Here is a 19,187-nt window from a genome sequence, read left to right as displayed (position 1 = left end):
TTCAATCATTGGCAGAGCTGAAACTAGAATCTAGACATCCTACCAGCATGCTTCTCTGATGACCAGACTGTTCCTTTAAAGGGAAACTGTTCTAGTAGGGGAGATTCCAATCACTGCAGCAAATTACAAAGGCTTACAAAAAAAAACATATACGATAAATGGAAAGCCTCTATCTTGACAGCTTGATACAAAATAGAATTCAAAGATTCAGCTTTGTCGTGACAAACATTGGCGTTTACAGATAATTATTTGTATTACAGTAATTCTTAGAGGCCACCATCAAGATCAGGATTCCCTTGGTAATAGGCAGTATACTGACACTGGTGCCTGCCCCACAGAGCTTATGTTCTAAATAGAAAAAACAGACTGATAAATAGACAACATAAAAGCAAAACATTTTTTAGTTGCATTTCCTTTTTTCAGGATCTTTTTACGGAATTTTAAAGTTGCCATGAAGGATAGTATTTGGTTAAACTCACAAGAAATACTAATACACATGAACCGTGCATCTTACAATAACTGACATTCTCTGATTTTTTTTCCAGTGCTTGGTAATGGCTGACTTCTTGAGTGCATCTGGCCCTAGACTGAAGGGTGCACATTTTCCAAAATAGTCATCCCTGGCATTTGAACAGTACAGAGAGAATCTCTCTCCTCTTCTTATGGTTGGCAGCTTGTGTCAGAGCTTGGAGGAGCCAGCGGGGACACAAACTGTCATCACTATAAACTTCTATCAAGTGGCTTAAAGCTGCAGATTTTCCTTAATTCCAGTATAACTTGCAAATTAAGCACTCTTGTACCCATTTAATCATGTTAGGGGAGTTTGCTGCTTAAACACCAGCTCTAGATACTAATGTCGCAAGCTCGGTTTCTGAAAGTTAGTTATTTCTTTTTGTCAGATTTTCTTCATTAAATCAGTAGTTTTGATGTATTTATCCATATTGTCATGTGCAAAATCAAAATGTATTTCTGACGTCTATAAACGCATTCTGAAATTGCTGCTGCCCATGAGTTAACCTATTCTGAATAAGCTGTTCTGGTTTTCCAGTGGCCATACCGTGGTCGACCAGAAGAGAAAAGCTTCCTTTATGAGATAGTGGCTAACAAAAGAAATGGCATCGATGTTGACAAATGGGATTACTTTGCCAGGTACAAATCTTCCTGATTTTACTTTTATTATAATCCTAAAAAAAAAATTGTCCAATGCTGCTGCTTTTACTGTAAGTAAAATTTCATTATTGAATGCTTTTAATTTATTCTCTCTGGAATACTTTTAGGGATTGCCATCACTTAGGAATCCAGAATAATTTTGATTATAAGCGCTTCCTTAAATTCGCTCGGGTCTGTGAAGTGAAAAACAAGAAGCATATCTGTACCCGTGACAAGGTAAACTGCATGGGAGAGAACAGAGGATGTTAACTTGTGAAGTATTATACCCTTGTAGCAGCAGTTTGAAAAGCATAACCTGTAATAAAATGAACATGAGGTCAGTGCTGCTCAGCTAATGGAATGCAGCCCTGAAGTGGGTTGCATGCGGGAGCCGGGTGGGTTTGCTAGCGTACTTGTGGAGAAAGGAAAGCAGCAAGAAACTCTGGGTTGATGGGAGCCTGAGGAAGCTGGGCAAGGAATTGAAGAAGCAGCTCATTCCCTCCCCTTTCTCTTGTTGCTTCCAACATTTCCTTCAGAGCCTTTTGTAGTAAAGTGAGTGCACAGACCTGGAGCTGAGCACAATGCAGGGACGGGGGGAGGTGCCTCCAGCATTAGCATCCCACCCCATGCCCCTGAGGGGACACACAAAGTGATGCCACAGTGTTAATTTTTTGGCTGCTTTGAGTCATGAACCAAAAATGGATAAACTGCTGTTTTAGGTAGGGTGCTTAGCAGGAATGGGAGCCAGGAGGAAATAGTCACTGCCCCAGGAGATGCTGTCAAAAGTAACACCAGGTGGGAGGGGTAGGAGCAGCTCCCGCTGCCACTCTTCTCATGGTGGGAAAGGGCTGGATGCGTAGCAGTACTTTAAAGAGGTCTGACTGAGAAGCTGGAGCCCTTGGGGTGGTCTGTCCATCTCACACTGCCAGCCAGCCGGTCACCCTTATATCTAGTACCATGGAAAGCAGTTGGTGAGTTGGCTTTTGGGTGGGATTAAAATCATAGCCAACCAGTCTTGAAGATAGAGAGTAGGTTGGAAGCCACCCACCAGTTGCTACTTTTCTTGTCTCTCTCCCAGCATTGCTACAAGTAGCACAGCTTTGTGAACAAGAGTAGCTGGGAAACAGACATCCCCTTTCCTGCCAAATTATGCCTTGTCTGAGGGGGTGGTATTTCTCCTTGACTTTCTAGGTTCAGGGATCCAGCAAGGATTCCAACCACTCTCAGCAATTCCTTTCAACTAGTTATTCTCAGGGCCATATGTATTCTACCATGCTCGAGCTGTGTAACTTGCGAAATCTACTTGTGCTGCAGAACTTCTTGAATCTAAGATTTCACTTTTAGAAACACAAGTTTTGATTGTTCGTGGCTGAGAAGAGAACTGGTAGTTCAAGCCCTTCCCTACCCAAATTTAGTCATTTCCACCTTTCCCCACATGATGAATTCCTTACCAATGTCAAGAGCATCAGCCAGTTCCCTAGTGCCAAAACCCAGCACCCACACATTCCTGGGTGCCCAAAGCACTCCCAGTACCGACAGCACCGGCACCGACGATGCCAAAAAGCATAGAGCTCCTTAAACACTCGAGCTCTGCCGCAAGTGCTAAGGGGAAAGTTAAACCCCGGGTCTCGGCACCTACAACAGCCAGTAAACCCTCGGCACTGAGTATTTCAGCGCTCATGCTGCCACCTACTGTCGACATTATGAATTTCAGCCAGACACCTGTGAGTACAATCCAGCATACAGTACCGTGTTCCCCATCACACCGGTACCGACCCTGCCTCATCACAGCAACTCCTGCACCACAGAGACTTATCTATCTCATCGGTACCTCAGTCCCCCCTCCTCAGTACCGATGGCGCCTTGATACACAGGGCTCTTTCCCAGCCCAGCTCTCCACAGTTGTCAACACACTGCTATAGTGGGGAGGACGAAGGAGAAGAGGATATGATAGGCTTGCCTCAACATTCATTTCCTGTAATTTAGTCCTGCCACACCGGCACCACCAGCCACTGGCTTCCCTGCAAACTTTACAAACCAACCCTGGTTCAGCCAGCCTTGGATGCCTCCTATGCCATTCCAACCACAATGGCCATTCTGGCAACCGTGGGAACCATACCAACAACAGCAGCAGTGAATACCCAACACTCTGCTCACAACTGGTGCACACCAACCACCTGTGCTGCCTTCACACACATCTCCTAGTGTCCCTGAACAGGGGACCAAAGAACAGGAGGAATTTTCGGACCCAGATGTCATAGTTGACACTCATTTTTCCTCTTTCTCGCCGGGTGACACAATTATGCCTCCTACCACAACAGAGGATTTCAGGCAGTTTCAGGATCTCTACAAGAGAGTGGTGGGTTCCCTTGACATTTCTCTGGAAGAGGTCCAGGAATTGCGCCACAAGTTAGTGGACATACTACATACGTCCACTTCATCCAAAATCGCCCTCCCTGTGAATGAGGTGATTATGGATCCTGTCAAATTACTCTGGCAAACCCGAGCAGCGATTCCACCTACCTGTAAAAGATCTGATAAGAAATATTATGTAACAGCCAAAGGCACTGAATTTCTCTTCTCACATCCAATACCAAATTCGTTGGTTATAGATGCAGTAAATGAAAGGGACAAGCAACAACACCATAGGAATACCCCATACGATAAAGACTGGAAACGACTTGATCTGTTCGGTCGCAAAGCATACTCGGCTGCAACGTTACAATTGAGAATTGCCAATTCTGAGGCCCTGTTGGCAAAATACGATCACAATAACTACACCAGCCTTTCTGAATTTACAAACTTTATTCCTGAAGACAAAAGAGAGCAGTACAAAGCCATCATTATGGAGGGTCACCTCATCACTAGAACAGTGCTTCAAGCCGCCCTCGACTCTGCTGATTCCACAGCAAGATCCGTAGTCATAGCGGTCGTTATGAGGAGAGCTTCCTGGCTTCACCTGTCTGGCTTTCCAAAGCCAGTACAGTCCATTGTAGAGGACTTACTTTTTGAAGGTGCCAAGCTCTTCGCAGACAAGACGGACGAGTGATTACGCACACTGAAAGACTCCAGGGCCACTTTACGATCCCTAGGTACCCACACATCTAGGAACAAGAGACAACAAACCAATTACCAAACTCAGCAGCGATTCCGAACCCCTTCATACACTCAGCGCAACAGGTTCTACGACCAGCAGAGCCGCAGACAGAAAACACTCAGGAGAAGGCAATCTGCCTCCTCGACTACTGCTTCCCAGCCATCAACCTCCAGACAGGGGATTTGAAGTCTTGGTCGAGGGCTCGAGAACCCCATCGCTCTCAATGCTGGCACCATCTCCCAATGGCAAAATCTTTGGAGATCGCCTAATCCCATTTTACCCCATCTGGAATTCCATCACCAAGGACAGATGGGTATTGGAAATAATCAAAACTGGTTATTCCATCCCCCTTACCTCCAAACCTCCTACCCATCCCCCTTCCATCTTATATCCCTGGGAGCTGTGGAATCCGTACCAGCTGAGTACAGAGGGAAAGGATTCTATTCTTACTACTGCCTCATGCAGAAAAAGACAGGAGGTTGGAGACCTATTCTAGACTTAAGGCGACTCAACAAATTTATAAAAATACAAAGATTCAAAATGTTCATGCTAAGCACCATAATCCCAGCATTAGAGAGGGAGGACTGCTTCTTAGCCCTTGACCTCCAGGACATGTATTTTCACACATCCATCCACCCATCGCATTGGAAATTTCTGCGATTTATAATAGCACAGGACTATTTTCAGTACAAAGTCCTACCCTTTGGCCTTTCCACTGCGCCAACGGTATTTTTCAAAGTACTCGCCATAGTAGCGGCCCACCTACGCAGAGAGGGCATAATGATATTCCCGTACTTGGACGACTGCCTGCTGAAAGCACTAACACTGCAGACAGCCATACAGACCACCCAACTTACGATCCATCTCTTTACCTCCTTAGGTCTTCAAATAAACTTTCAAAAGTCAACCCTAACACCAGTCCAGCGCCTCAGATTCATTGGGGCGGACCTCCACTCCCTCGAAGCAACTTCTTCCCTTCTGTAGCTGGGTGGTCACCCACTCCTGCCTTAAAAGGCTTAAAACAGCCTGGGGAGAGGGCTGTGGCAGGGAAGGAAAAGTGGGGCTGATTGGGGGAAGCAGCCTCAGCTGGGGGCCACGCCCCAATCAGGCCACGGCTGGCTTAATGAGGGCCCAGGTGGCCCTTATAAGAGGGCTGGGGCCAGAAGCCAGAGACAGTCTCTCTCTAGCTTCTTGAGGGAGAAGGGCCTGGCTGCCTGGGAGGTGACAAAAGATATCTAGAGTGGAGCAGGGCGGGGGAGTTCCAGCCTGGAAAACCCCCAGGCTGCAGGCCTTGTTAAAGGCCAAAGAAGCGTACTGGGGTTGCAGAGGGCAGCCCAAGGGTAGGCAGAGGAAGCAGGTCCAAACCCCCTTTGCCGGTGATGAGTGGCACCTACGCTGCAGTCTGCCCCAGGGAATGGGGGGTAGGTGATGACTGGCAGTGGCCATAGATTGAGGCGAGGTGGGGATAGAGGATGGGGGTTCCCCGGAGAGGGGAGACCCAGACCTGTGGGGGTACTGCCAGGGGGCAGCACCCTGGCATGAGAGGGGCACCGGGGTCCAGGAGGGACTTGGGCCTAGCGGCAAGCGGGACACCGGCTTGCAGAGGGCGCTCCTCGGTCGAAGAGCTAATTCCCAGGACGTCCGACAGGCGGCGCCGCACCGGTGAGTCCAGCCCTGAGACACCTTCCAATAAAATGCTTTCAGACTCTAGCCACCTTAGTCTCAACAGCACGGAACAGACCGCAGGTTTCTGCCAGGACGTGCCTACAGCTTCTAGGCCATATGGCCGCTATGACCTGTGTCGTCCATCACGCAAGGTTACACATGCGCTATCTTCAAGCCTGGCTACGGACACAGTACGTCCCTCACAGGCACAGCATGCACAAACTCCTCACCATGCCCAATGCTGTCAAGGATTCCCTGTTATGGTGGACCAACCCAGTCAACATCTGCACTGGAATGCCCTTCATACAGAATCCGCCTGCCATTACCATTACTACGGACATGTCCCTCCTAGGCTGGGGGGCACACCTACAGACTCATTCTATACAGGCCTGCTGGTCTACAGCGGAGTCCCAACTTCACATCAATCTGCTGGAACTTTGCGCGGTTCGCAATGCCTGCTCACACTTCCTGCCATTGATCTGAAACAAAATGATACAGATCCTCATGGACAATGTCACCAGTATGTTCTACATAAACAGACAAGGGGGAGCATGATCATATTTCCTATGCATGGAAGCCATGCACCTCTGGGAATGGTGCATCGAACACAACGTCCACGTGATAGCATCGTACTTACCTGGCTGCCAAAACAACATGGCAGATGCTCTGAGGAGGAGGTTCTATCAAGACCACGAATGGGAGCTGAACACGTGGGCCATCCAAGAAATCTTCCAATTGTGGGGGCTCCCAATGATAGACCTCTTTGCAACCTCACAAAACTCCAAATGCCCCCGATTCTGCTCCAGGACAGGACTTGGCCGTCACTCTCTCGGCGATGCCGTCCTCATCAAGTGAAATGCCCCCCTTCTCTGTGCCTTCTCCCCCATCCTCCTCATACCCCGAGTACTCTACAAGATAAAACAGGACAGGGACAGAGTGATTCTAGTAGCCCCCACATGGACACAACAAATGTGGTATCCATACCGTATCCACATGGCAGTCTGTCCACCGCACAAGCTCCCGCCTCTGCCTCGACTCCTGTCGCAGGCCGCATCCTACATCTGGATCCCCACAAACTTCAACTCAAAGCATGGTTACTCCATGGCTCTTGGGATCTGAAATGACATGTTCTACAGAATTACAGAGCCTATTGTTAAACAGCCATAGGAAAACTACCCGGCGCACGCACGCACACAAGTGGAAACGTTTCGAATCATGGTGCCAATGTAAACTTGTGTCGGCCTCTTTATCCCTTATTCTAGACTACCTACTGGAACTCAAACTAACTGCAATTTCTATACCCTCAGTCCGCGTCCACCTGTCAGCCGTTACGGGTTTTCATCATAAAATTAACGGATTCTCTATTTTCACACACCACATCACCAAATGTTTCTTAAAGGGCCTCTTGAACTCCCATCCAGACGTGAGAAAACATGCCCCACCAAGGGACCTCAGTCTGGTCCTCCACGTCCTCACCGGACCCCCTTTCAAGTCCTTAGCTACAAGCTCCTTATTACACCTGTCTATGAAGGTTGCGTTTCTAGTGGCCATTACATCAGCCAGACGTGTGGGAGAACTAGCGGCTGTCATGGCTAACCCACCCTATACCATCTTTTTTAAAAATAAAATGTGTGTCAGACCACATCCTAAATTTTTAAAATCTTGTTTCGCAAGTCTCCAAAACTATTTCTTTCCATCACTGATTGATCGATCCAAAGGACACACCATTTCTAAACAACGCCTGTCCAAATGGATATCAGACTGAATCAAACTTTGCTATCTCCAGTACGAGCGACAACCCCCTACAGGGATCTGCGCACGTTCTACTAGGAGTCTCTCAACATCGATAGTCTTTCTCAACAACATCCCTATTGGGGAAATGTGCAGAACTGCAACCTGGACTTCACTGCACACTTTTACACAACACTATGCGTTGCTACAACACGTATCTTCTGACACCCTGTTTGCTCACACGGTGCTCTCATCCGCTACAACTTCAACTCCGAAGCCCGCTCCTTCCTCCAGAGGGCACTGCTCTAAAGTCACCTAAAGTGGAGCACACGCAGGGACAGCACTCGAAGAAGAGGAAGTTGCTCACCTTGTGCAGTAACGGACGTTCTTGGAGATGTGTCCCTCTGTAGGTGTTCCACTACCTTCCCTCCTCCCCTCTGCTTCCGAGTTTTATCCTATACAGACTCTGCAGTAGAGAAGGAAGTGGGGGAGGGTTGGCTGCACAGCGTCAGTTAACAGCCTGAGGCAGTGCGAGACGGGGTCTGCGCATGTGCGGCCCAACTGGGCACTGCTACCTTAAATCTCCAGCTACGAGTGCAGGGGCACTTCAACACCTAAAGTGGAGCACCCACAGAGGGACACATCTCAAAGAACCTCCGTTACTGCCTGCACAAGGTGAGTAACTTCCTCATGTCAGTGTGGCTCCAGAAGTATTGTGGACTTTTAGTTGAGCAGTATGCAAGGTGAGCAAGTAATGGAGCTCTGATCTCCTGGTTGACACAGAAACCTCGTTTATGTGTAGCCTATAATATGGAGATGAAACACTCATTCCTTCTGCCTCCAGAACCTCAGAAATCTTTTAGAGCAGGGGCGGGCAAACTTTTTGGCCTGAGGGCTGCATTGGGTTTCTTAAATTGTATGGAGGGCTGGTTAGGGGAGGGGGTCGTGGCCCGGCCCCCCCCTCCCCCCCGGGACTCCTGCCCCATCCAACCCTCCCTGTTCCCTGACGGCCCCTCTGGGACCCCCGCTCCCTGTCCCCTGACTGCCCCCGGACCCCCGCCGCCCCATCCAACCCCTCCTCTCATTCCTGACGGCCCCCCCGGGACCCCTGCCCCATCCAACCACCCCTTCTCCCTGTCCCCTGACTGCCCCTGGAACCCCTGCCCCTGACTGCCCCCTGCCACCTCATCCAACCCCCCTCCTTCCTGACTGCCCCCCAGGGCCCCTGCCACCATTCAACCCCCTGTTTCCCCCCCGACCACCATCCACACCCCTGCCCCCTGACCACCACCCCGAACTCCCCTGCCCTCTATCCAGCCCCTCCCCCCCCCCGCTCCCTGCCCCTTTATCGCACTGCCTGGAGCACCGGTGGTTGGCGGCGTTACAGTCGCACTGCCTGGCTGGAGCTGGGCCACGCCGCTGCTGCCGCCACCACGACCACCACCACCGCCATGCAGCTGCACTGCTCCAGGATCTCACAGCCCCGCCGCCCAGAGCATTGCGCAGGCGGCGGAGCGAGGGAGCTGAGGCTGCGGGGGAGAGGGGACAGCAGGGGAGGGGCCAGGAGCTAGCCCCCTGGGGCAGGACGGTCCTGCGGGCCGTAGTTTGCTCACCCCTGATTTAGAGGAAGCAGCGGAGCAGAAAAGAATTAAGTTCTTCGAGTGCTTGCTCATATCGATTCCAATTAGGTGTGTGCGCGCTGCGTGCACGATCGTCAGAAGATTTTTACCGTAGCAACTCTCGATGGGTCGGCTGAGGCGCCCCCTGGAGTGGCGCCCTCATGGCGCTGGATATATGCCCCTGCCGACCCAGCGCCCCCTCAGTTCCTTCTTACCGCCCGTGACGGTCGTTGGAACTGTGGAGAGCGGCATAGCTGACCTCCACATCCCTAGCTTACTTGTTGTGTTATAGATATTTCTTTAGTATAGTTTAACAGTTTTAGCAGTTTTAGAGTAGTTCTTAGTAAGTTTTATATATATAGTGTATATAAGTTGAGGAAACGGGGTTTATCCCCGTTCCTCCGCCCCGGTACCAGGGCTCATGCCCAAGTCTCCGGGTTTCAAGCCTTGCTCGGCCTATCTCAAGCCGATGCCCATTGGAGACCCCCACGACTCCTGTTTGAAGTGCCTGGGGGAAGCTCATCAGCCTGACAAGTGCTGCATTTGCAAGGCTTTCAAGCCTCGCACAAAAAAGGAGCGGGACTTCCGTCTAAAACAGCTCCTAATGGAAGCGGCACTTAGCCCAGTGCCCTCGGCACCGCATGCAGACCAGGCGCCATCGTTCCTCCGGCACCGGAGCGACCCAGCACCAGCAAGGTCCCTTGGCACCAGACGTCTCCGGCACCAGTACAGACGCAGCACCGCTCGCTGTCTCCGCGGCCCAAGAAGCAGCACAAACCACCTGCTGCTCCTTCCCAATTACAAGCGCCGCCCGTGGCCTCGGGGAACAGCAACCCGTGCTGGATCACAACACGAAGGCGCTAACTCCGGCACTGTCGATTCCGGTGCCGCAAGCGCCATTGAGTCCGGTGCATATACGCTCCCCGGTGGCACACTGTGGTTGAGCTGGGCCTACCACCTACTCCGGAGACCTTCTCCACCGCTTGAGACCTGATTGCGCTGACTGAGCCTGGACCGTCTCAGCCTCCTGCACCGCCGGTGCGGACTGTCCCATCCATAGGGAAGCCCACCTTCATGCGACCTCCATCGCAGAGCGAGACAGCTCGGCACCGCTCTCGATCCCAGTCCTGGTCCCGCAGATGGTCCCGGTCTCGGCACCGCTCGCAGTCCCGGCACCGATCTCCATCTCGGCGCTGGTCGCACTCGTGGCGCTGCTCCACCTCCCGAAGGTTCCCCTCCCGGTACGATCGGTACCGATCCTGCTCCCGGCACAGATCGCGGCACCAATCATTGCGTAGCAGATCGCGGCATCGCCCGCACCGTCGGTCTTCGTCCAGATCCAGATCGGCCTCCCGGCACCGTTATGACTGTCGGTCCCGGTCCCAATCACGGTACCGCTCGGGGCCCCGGCACCGGTCCCCAGCTCCCAGGCGTGTACCGGTAGACCGTGACGGTACAACGCAGCAAGCGCGTTCGGCACCGCCTTGGCCTTCTCGTCCTAATTTGACGTCATCCCAAGTGGCGAGTAGCTATAACGTCCAGGGCCAGGACGCGGATGGCGCTAGCCAGGGGCCAGATGAAGGACTGGATCCCGACCACGGTCCCCCACAATGGTCATTCTGGACCCCTTGGGCATACCACCAAGCCCAAGGTGTCCCCTCCGGCGCTTCTCGCTCGCCTCATTCGGAGCCTAGAGTACCTGAGGCCACTGTTAGCCGTCCTCCCCCGATAGCTTCGGAAGCAACTGTCCTGCCGCCTGAACAGGCTGATGTCCCTACTGATGTGGACCTAGGGCAACCGGACCCTCCTCAACCTGACCTTCCCCAGAACCCACTAGTCCAGGGATTGTCTTCCTTGCCTGACGAAGCCGTGGTAGGCACGTCCTTCTCTGGCCCTCCACCTATAGATCTTCGTGTGCACCAGGACCTGCTGCGTAGGGTAGCACAGAACATGAACCTGCAGGTGGAGGAGGTGATGGAAGTTGAGGACCCTGTGGTGGACATTTTGTCGGCCGATGCCCCCACGCAGGTAGGACCCTTCATTAGGACCATTCAGGCTAATGCCAATACTATCTGGCAGTCCCCGGCGTCCATCCCTCCCACAGCCATAGGGGTGGAGAGGAAATACATGGTGCCCTCTAAAGATTGAGTATTTGTATGTGCACCCCCCCAACCTTGCTCCCTCATTGTACAGTCTGTAAACGAGAGGGAGAGGCATGGCCAACAAGCGCCCACCCCTAAGTCCAAGGACGCTAGGCGCCTGTATCTGTTTGGGTGCAAGATTTATTCAACTGGTGGCCTACAGCTCAGGGTAGCTAACCAGCAGGCCCTCCTGAGCCGTTATAACTAGAACACCTGGAACTCGATGGGGAAGTTCAAGGAGTTGGTTCCCCAGGAGTCCAGGGAAGAGTTTGAGGCCTTGCTGGAAGAGGGCAAGAAGGGGGCAAGGACATCCCAGCAGGCGTCTTTAGACGCAGCTGACTTGACAGCTAGAACCCTAGCCTCGGGAGTAGCTATGCGCCGCATTTCATGGCTACAAGTGTCCGGCCTTCCACCGGAACTGCAGCAGACTATACAGGACCTGCCCTTTGAGAGCCAAGGTCTCTTTTCAGATAAAACTGATCCCATACTGCAAAGTATGAAGGATAACCGGGCCACCATGCGCTCATTGGGCATGCATACCCCAGTGACGCAACGCAGGCCCTTCTGGCCCCAGCCGCAGCACACTTACTCTAACCCTCGACCGCGGCAAGACTTCTCTAGAAGGCGTGGTCGTGACAATAGGAAGTGACAATCTGGTTCGCAAGCAAGCCAGAACCAGGGCCCCCATAGGCCATCAGCGGGGCCCAGACAAAACTTTTGAAGCTGCGCTCGAGGACGGAGCACCAGTCTCCTCCCAGGATCCTTCCCTACCTTTCTCCAACCGCCTCTCCTGTTTCCTCCCTGCGTGGTCCCGCATAACGTCAGACCGCTGGGTCCTACGCACGGTAGAAACTGGATACCATCTTCAGTTTGTTTCGCCCCCTCCCCCCACTTCCCACCCTGCCTCTTCAGGGACCCTTCTCATGAGCATCTCCTCTTACAGGAGTTACAAGCGTTCCTGTCTGTTGGAGCGGTGGAAGAGGTACCGAAGGACTTGAGGGGCAGGGGTTTTTACTCCCACTACTTCCTAATCCCCAAGGCAAAGGGGGGACTTTGGCCCATCCTGGACCTACGCGGACTCAACAAATTCATGCTAAAGTTGAAGTTCCGCATGATTACCCTGGGAACCATTATCCCTTTCCTGGAGACTGGTACACTGCCCTCGACATGAAGGACGCGTACTTCCATATAGCGATTTACCCACCACACAGGCGGTTCCTTCGCTTTGTGGTCGGACAGCAGCATTTCCAATTTACGGTCCTCCCCTTCGGCCTGTCCACAGCACCAAGGGTCTTCACAAAATGTATGGCTGTCGTAGCGGCCTGGCTCCACAGACATCAGATCCAAGTGTTTCCGTACCTCGACGACCCGCTCATTCGGGGTTGGTCACAGCTACAGGTGCGGTCTCATGTTCGGTTCGTTATGACCTGCTTCAGGCAACTGGGCCTGCTGCTCAACGCCGAAAAGTCCACTTTGGAGCCAACCCAAAGAATAGACTTCATTGGGGCAGTCCTGGACTCAAATCTCGCCAGGGCATGCCTACCGCAGGCCCACTTCCAGTCCATGATGACCATTATCCACGGCCTCTAAAGCTTCCCGACCTCGACAGCACGCACGTGTCTCGGTCTTCTGGGCCACATGGCCTCGTGCACCTTCGTGACCAGACATGCCAGACTACGCCTCTGCCCGCTTCAGACCTGGCTCTCGTCAGTGTACCGTCCAGGCCGGGACAGTTTGGACACAGTGCTCACGGTGCCGATGGAGGTCTTATCCTCTCTGGGTTGGTGGCTAAACCCCAGCCTTGTTTGCGGGGGGATGCCATTCCATGCTCCACAGCCCTCTCTAGCCCTCACCACGGACGCGTCATCTCTGGGCTGGGGTGCTCACCTCGCGGACCTTCGCACACAAGGCCTTTGGTCCGCACAAGAAATAACCCTGCACATCAATGTCAGGGAACTGAGAGCAGTACGTCTGGCGTGTCAGGTATTCCGCAAATCTTCAAAGACAACACAATGGCCATGTTTTACATCAACAAGCAAGGCGGAGCGCGGTCGTCCCTCCTCTGTCAGGAAGCCATACATCTCTGGGAATTCTGCATAGCCCACTCAATCGACCTGGTGGCGTCTTTTCTCCCAGGAGTCCAGAACATCTTAGCAGATCGCCTCAGCAGGTCCTTCCTGGCTCACGAGTGGTCAATACGTCCGGATGTTATTCATTCTGTTTTCCGGAGGTGGGGATTTCCCCACATAGACCTTTTCGCCTCTCGCGAGAATCGGAAGTGCCAGGTGTTCTGCTCTCTCCAGGGACGTTCCCCGGGCTCCCTGTCGGACACCTTCCTGATACCATGGAAAGACCACCTGCTCTATGCCTTCCCTCCGTTTCCGTTGGTCCACAAGGTCCTTCTGAAGTTACGCAGAGACAAGGCCCGCTTAATCTTGATCGCTCCAGCGTGGGCCAGACAACACTGGTACACCACACTCCTCGATCTGTCGGTGACCAAACCAATCACTCTACCATTGTGGCCGGACCTGATTACTCAGGACCACGGCAGGTTATGTCATCCGGACCTGCAGTCCCTCCACCTGACTGCTTGGATGCTGCATGGCTGACTCAATCTGAGCTGTGTTGCTCCACTTCGGTGCAGCAAGTGCTCTTGGGGAGCAGAAAGCCCTCCACTAGGTCCACATACCTGGCCAAAAAATGGAAGCGCTTCTCCTGCTGGTGTGCCCTAAACAACACTGTCCCTATGGGGGCGCCAGTACCTACCATCCTAGACTATCTCTGGTCCTTGAAACAGCAAGGCCTAGCTGTCTCATCTATCAGAGTCCACTTTGCAGCGATTTCAGCCTTCCACCCGGGCGAGAACGGGCGCTCAGTCTTCTCTAGTCCCATGGTAAGCAGGTTCCTCAAGGGCTTAGAATGCCTGTACCCACAAATTCGTCAGCCGGCCCCTACGTGGGACCTCAGTCTGGTCCTATCTAGACTCATGGGTGCCCCCTTCTAGCCGATAGCCACCTGCTCGCTTCTGTACCTGTCCTGGAAAACAGCTTTCCTCATTGCTATCACATCAACGAGACGAGTCTCAGAACTTAGGGCCCTCACATCGGACCCACTGTATACGGTGTTCCATAAGGACAAGGTACAGCTGCGACCACACCCCGCCTTCCTCCTTAAGGTGGTGTCTGCCTTCCATGTCAACCAAGACATCTTCCTCCCGGTCTTCTTCCCGAAGCCGCATGCTTCGCGAAGGGAGGAACAGCTACATTCTGTAGACGTTCGCAGGGATCTTGCCTTTTACATCGAACGTACGAAGCCGTTCAGAAAGACGTCCCAACTGTTCGTAGCGGTGGCAGACCGGATGAAAGGCCTTCCGGTCTCTTCGCAGCGAATCTCGTCTTGGATTACATCATGCATCTGTGCATGTTATGACTTGGCTGGTGTCCCAGCTCCACGACTCACTGCCCATTCCACTTGGGCTCAAGCTTCGTCCTCTGCCTTTCTGGCTTATGTGCCCATACAGGAGATCTGTAGGGCAGCGACTTGGTCATCCGTGCACACTTTCGCTTCCCACTATGCCATAGTGCAGCAGTCCAGGGAGGATGCAGCATTTGGTTCAGCGGTCCTTCACTCCGCGACATCTAACTCCAACCCCACTGCCTAGGTAAGGCTTGGGAGTCACCTAATTGGAATCGATATGAGCAAGCACTCGAAGAAGAAAAGACGGTACTCACCTTTGTAACTGTTGTTCTTCAAGATGTGTTGCTCATATCCATTCCAAACCCGCCCTCCTTCCCCACTGTCGGAGTAGCTGGCAAGAAGGAACTGAGGGGGCGCTGGGTCGGCAGGGGCATATATCTGGCGCCATGAGGGCGCCACTCCGGGGGCCCCTCAGCCGACCCACCGAGAGTTGCTAGGGTAAAAAACTTCCGACGATCGTGCACGCGGCGCGCACACACCTAATTGGAATGGATATGAGCAACACATCTCAAAGAACAGTTACAAAGGTGAGTAACCGTCTTATTCCACAGTGTTGATCCTTTTTGTTGAAAACTTTATAGAACAGAAACAAAGTTACACCTAATAAAACCATAACATCAAAAATAGATGAAACATTTTAAAAGCACAAAAATTACTTCCCTCACTTCTCCAGTTACTTATGCATAGGGCCCTACCAATTCATGGCCATGAAAAACGCGTCATGGACTGTGAAATCTGGTCTTCTGTGTGCTTTTACCCTATACTATACAGATTTCATGGGGAAGACCAGCGTTTCTCAAATTAGGGGTCCTGACCCAAAAGGGAGTTGCAGGGGAGGTCACAAGGTTATTTTAGGGGGGGTTGCAGTATTGCCACCCTTACTTCTGCACTGCCTTCAGAGCTAGGTGGTTGGAGACTGGTGGCTGTTGCCCGGGAGCCCAGGTCTGAAGGCATAGCCGCCGCCAGCAACAGCGCAGAAGTAAGGGTAGCAGTACTGCAATCCCCCCCACAATAACCTTGCAACCTCCCAACAATTCCTTTTTGGGTCAGGGCCCCTACAATTATACCATCGTGAAATTTCAGATTTAAATAGCTGAAATCATGAAATGTCAGATTTTTAAAATCTTATGACCATGAAATTGACCATGAATTTGGTAGGGCCTTACTTATGCAACATAGAACCTGCAAGGCCTGGGTGTCTGCTCACAGGACCGAGTAGAATCTAGTGGGACTTCTGAGAAAACAATAAATCCCAGCGAGATGGGTAGTGGGAAGCTGATGCACTTATAGGTATGTGGATAACTTTATCATGTGCCCCTGCAAGTTACCACATGGCTGTTTCCTCCATGTATGAGGTTTGTGTGTACGTATATTGTATTATAACGTGTATGTGTGTATACCATTAGATATTGCAGCGTGCCTCTGAATACTAGAGTGGTAGCCAAGGAATGCAGAAGAGTGTTCAGAGCTATTAAGTCAGTTTGAATAATAAATTAATCTCCTTTAGTTGAGAGGTTATTTTCTTTACTGTTTGCATATTTCTAGAAGGGTAGCTATAAAAAAATAATCACAGATGGTATTTCTGATCTTATTGCTGGCAGTAACCATGTGGCTGAAAAGTCAAATCATTTGTAGGTTTAATGGTGCAGCAGCCAAATGTCCAGGAGTGTAACCATTGATTACACTTTATTCTGGATCTAACATCAGAAAAATTTACTGTCCGCTTTGTAAACATGAAACAGTTTCTTGAAGATACTAAAGACTGTTAAAAGTAGGGCTTAGACATCATTGCTTACAATGAACTACTTCCAGCAGGGAGATTTCACACTTATTGCATGTTCATACTGTCCATTGATTATGGTGCTGATCACTTTGTAAAGCATCAGGCATAAATCTGTCAAATACAACTTTCAACGCTCTTTTCTGTTGCATTGTTTAGAATATAGTATTTGATACCTTCAAAATTATTTTCAAAATGCATCCTCTTTGTTGATCAGTCACCTTACAATCTCTTTAATCGCAACTACAGAAGCTAGAGTGGAAAAAGCACAGTAAAAATGGGACTGTACTCACATTATTACAAATCCAGGTGTAGAAGCTGCTCCTGACTTCAGAATGGTGAAAATCACCCATTCCGTTGTACAGTGGAAACTGAACTGTGACAGTTACTTTCTTTGAATCCTCAGTGCACTATCCAGTTGAAGGTAACTTAATAAAAGGTAACTTCATCTTTTTTGCAGGAGGTTGGAAATCTGTATGACATGTTCCATACGCGGAATTGTTTGCACCGCAGAGCTTACCAGCACAAGGTTGGCAACATCATTGAAACAATGTAAGTGTCCATTGTGTATTTTGATTGTTCATGGTTAAGGCTATGATTTTCAGTCTGTGGTGGCTGGGAGCTGCAGGGTCCCTGCAGTGGCCAGGAGCTGCTGGGTACCCCCAGGGGCCCCCCTGGAGTTCTGAGCCACTGCAGGTGCTGGGGGTACCATGGGTAGTGGGGGCCCCCAGGAGCTCTGAGCCGTCGATGGTGGTAGGGGGGCCTGAGCTCTGAGCTGGGGCCCCCACAGCTGCCCAGCCTCTGTGGGTGGTATGGGAACTCCACAGCTCCCCTTTTTGTCATGGATATTTTTAGTAAAAGTCAGGGTCAGGTCAAGGGCTACCATGAATTTATTTTTTTTTTTATTGCCCGTGACCTGTCCCTGACTTTTACTAAAAATGTCTGGGAGAAAATTTTAGCTTTATTCATGGTGAGTTGCTGAGCTGAATGAAAACCTGTAGAGTTAGGATTTCTGTGAAACCAAGCACGTCTTTGTGCCTCTGTAAAAGGCACAAATGAAGTTTTGTATATGCAGTTTTACAGGACCCTATCTGTACCCTAATCTGTGAGCATGCCTTGGGCATTCATCACACCAAGGAAATTTGGCTTATATAGCCTTCTGCCTTTTTTGGTTCTAGATTGATTTTTTTTTTTTTAAATAGACAATCTGAACCCAATAGATTTCCAACTACTAGAAATAGCTTCACTCCTCTGAACTTTACTAGTCTTAAAATGTTATGTTAAATCCATTTTGGAATATGTAAATAATCAATAAGGTATAAAGTGGTGTAAAATCCAGCTGATTTCCATTGGGTTACTCAAGACTTAATTTTAAAATAAGCATTTAAAGTTCTGCAGTATGGTGGTGGTTGTCCTTTTGTTCATACATATAAATCAAAAAAATGAAGGAAATAAGAACTCTCCCCTACCACACTGAGAACCAGTTGACAGCAGATTGATCAAGCCTAGTAATAGAGCAGATGTCCTTTTCATACTGTCTTTTTGTCCATAGACACTGGATGTCTTTAAACTGTTAAAATTTAGGAAGAGCCTGACTATTTTAGAAAAACTGTATTTTTAAATAATTTTTTGCCACATGCAGTGGGTGAATAGCTCTGACAGACTGATGCACTAATACTTAGAACTTACCTGGCAGCTTACCTCAAAAAATGCTTTACAAACATTCATCCAACTTAGTTATTAATTCATGGAGCTATTTAGTCACCACCAAGTGTGTTCTGCTGTGCAGTACTTCTATATTATAACAGTCTGAGCGTCGGCCACTGACTTCCATACTCCTACAGTCAACCAAACAGTAATGTCAAACATGCAGTCAGAAGCACTGCATAATGGCAGATTTCTAGTTCATCAGAATTATGAGGGTTTTAAGTGAAAGCACTCTATTAACTAGTTGAAAGGTCAGTTATTTATTTACTGTCTGGTTGCTTCAGCTTCTGCATTGACTCACCCAGTTACGAGTCCGGTTTAGGCAATGGGAGACATGAAATGTTACAGTATAACTGACTTCTTCTGGCTTCATGCTTGGAATGCTTATTAACTAATGGTCCTTTATTTGTAAACTTTGTGGCTTTTCATTTTCTCTTTCAAAAACACTAAATCCATATCCTATGTCTCAAAATAGGATTACAGATGCCTTCCTAAAAGCAGATCCCTATATTAAAATAGAGGGCACTGGTGGAAAACACTACAAAATTTCTACAGCAATGGAGGATATGGAAGCTTACACTAAGCTAACAGGTAAGCTTTCACTGATGGTGACATGTTCATGCCAGCTTACATGGGGTATCTGTTTATAAGTAGGCTAGGCAGAATTTGATTTTTTTTTTTTATTTTTTATTTTTTTTAAATTTGGACAGATGGATTTTTATCTATTTAAATTTTCACAGTTCACAATTATAGGGGGTGGAGTGTACATTTACGGACAGTAGACTCGTAGACTTTAGGGCCAGTAGGGACCATCGTGATGA

The 19,187-nt window shown here is 50.1% G+C and overlaps 1 protein-coding gene across 1 annotated transcript in view; it reads left to right on the top strand.

The window, feature by feature from the left end:
- The window catches only part of SAMHD1 (SAM and HD domain containing deoxynucleoside triphosphate triphosphohydrolase 1), an 86,095-nt gene that overhangs the window by 40,080 nt on the left and 26,828 nt on the right, over window positions 1-19,187 (top strand). The window contains exons 8-11 of the mRNA XM_026656788.2: window positions 1,049-1,149; window positions 1,278-1,386; window positions 17,120-17,211; window positions 18,842-18,957. Coding sequence (XP_026512573.1) covers window positions 1,049-1,149; window positions 1,278-1,386; window positions 17,120-17,211; window positions 18,842-18,957 — 418 coding nt within the window. The remainder of the gene's footprint in view (window positions 1-1,048; window positions 1,150-1,277; window positions 1,387-17,119; window positions 17,212-18,841; window positions 18,958-19,187) is intronic.

The sequence above is a fragment of the Terrapene carolina genome, unplaced genomic scaffold (genome assembly GCF_002925995.2).
Source record: "Terrapene carolina triunguis isolate 2854851 unplaced genomic scaffold, T_m_triunguis-2.0 Scaffold233, whole genome shotgun sequence".
Classification (NCBI taxonomy): Eukaryota; Metazoa; Chordata; order Testudines; family Emydidae; genus Terrapene; species Terrapene triunguis.
The sequence above is the reverse complement of the archived record's forward strand: the minus strand, read 5'-3'. Positions and strand labels throughout refer to the sequence as shown.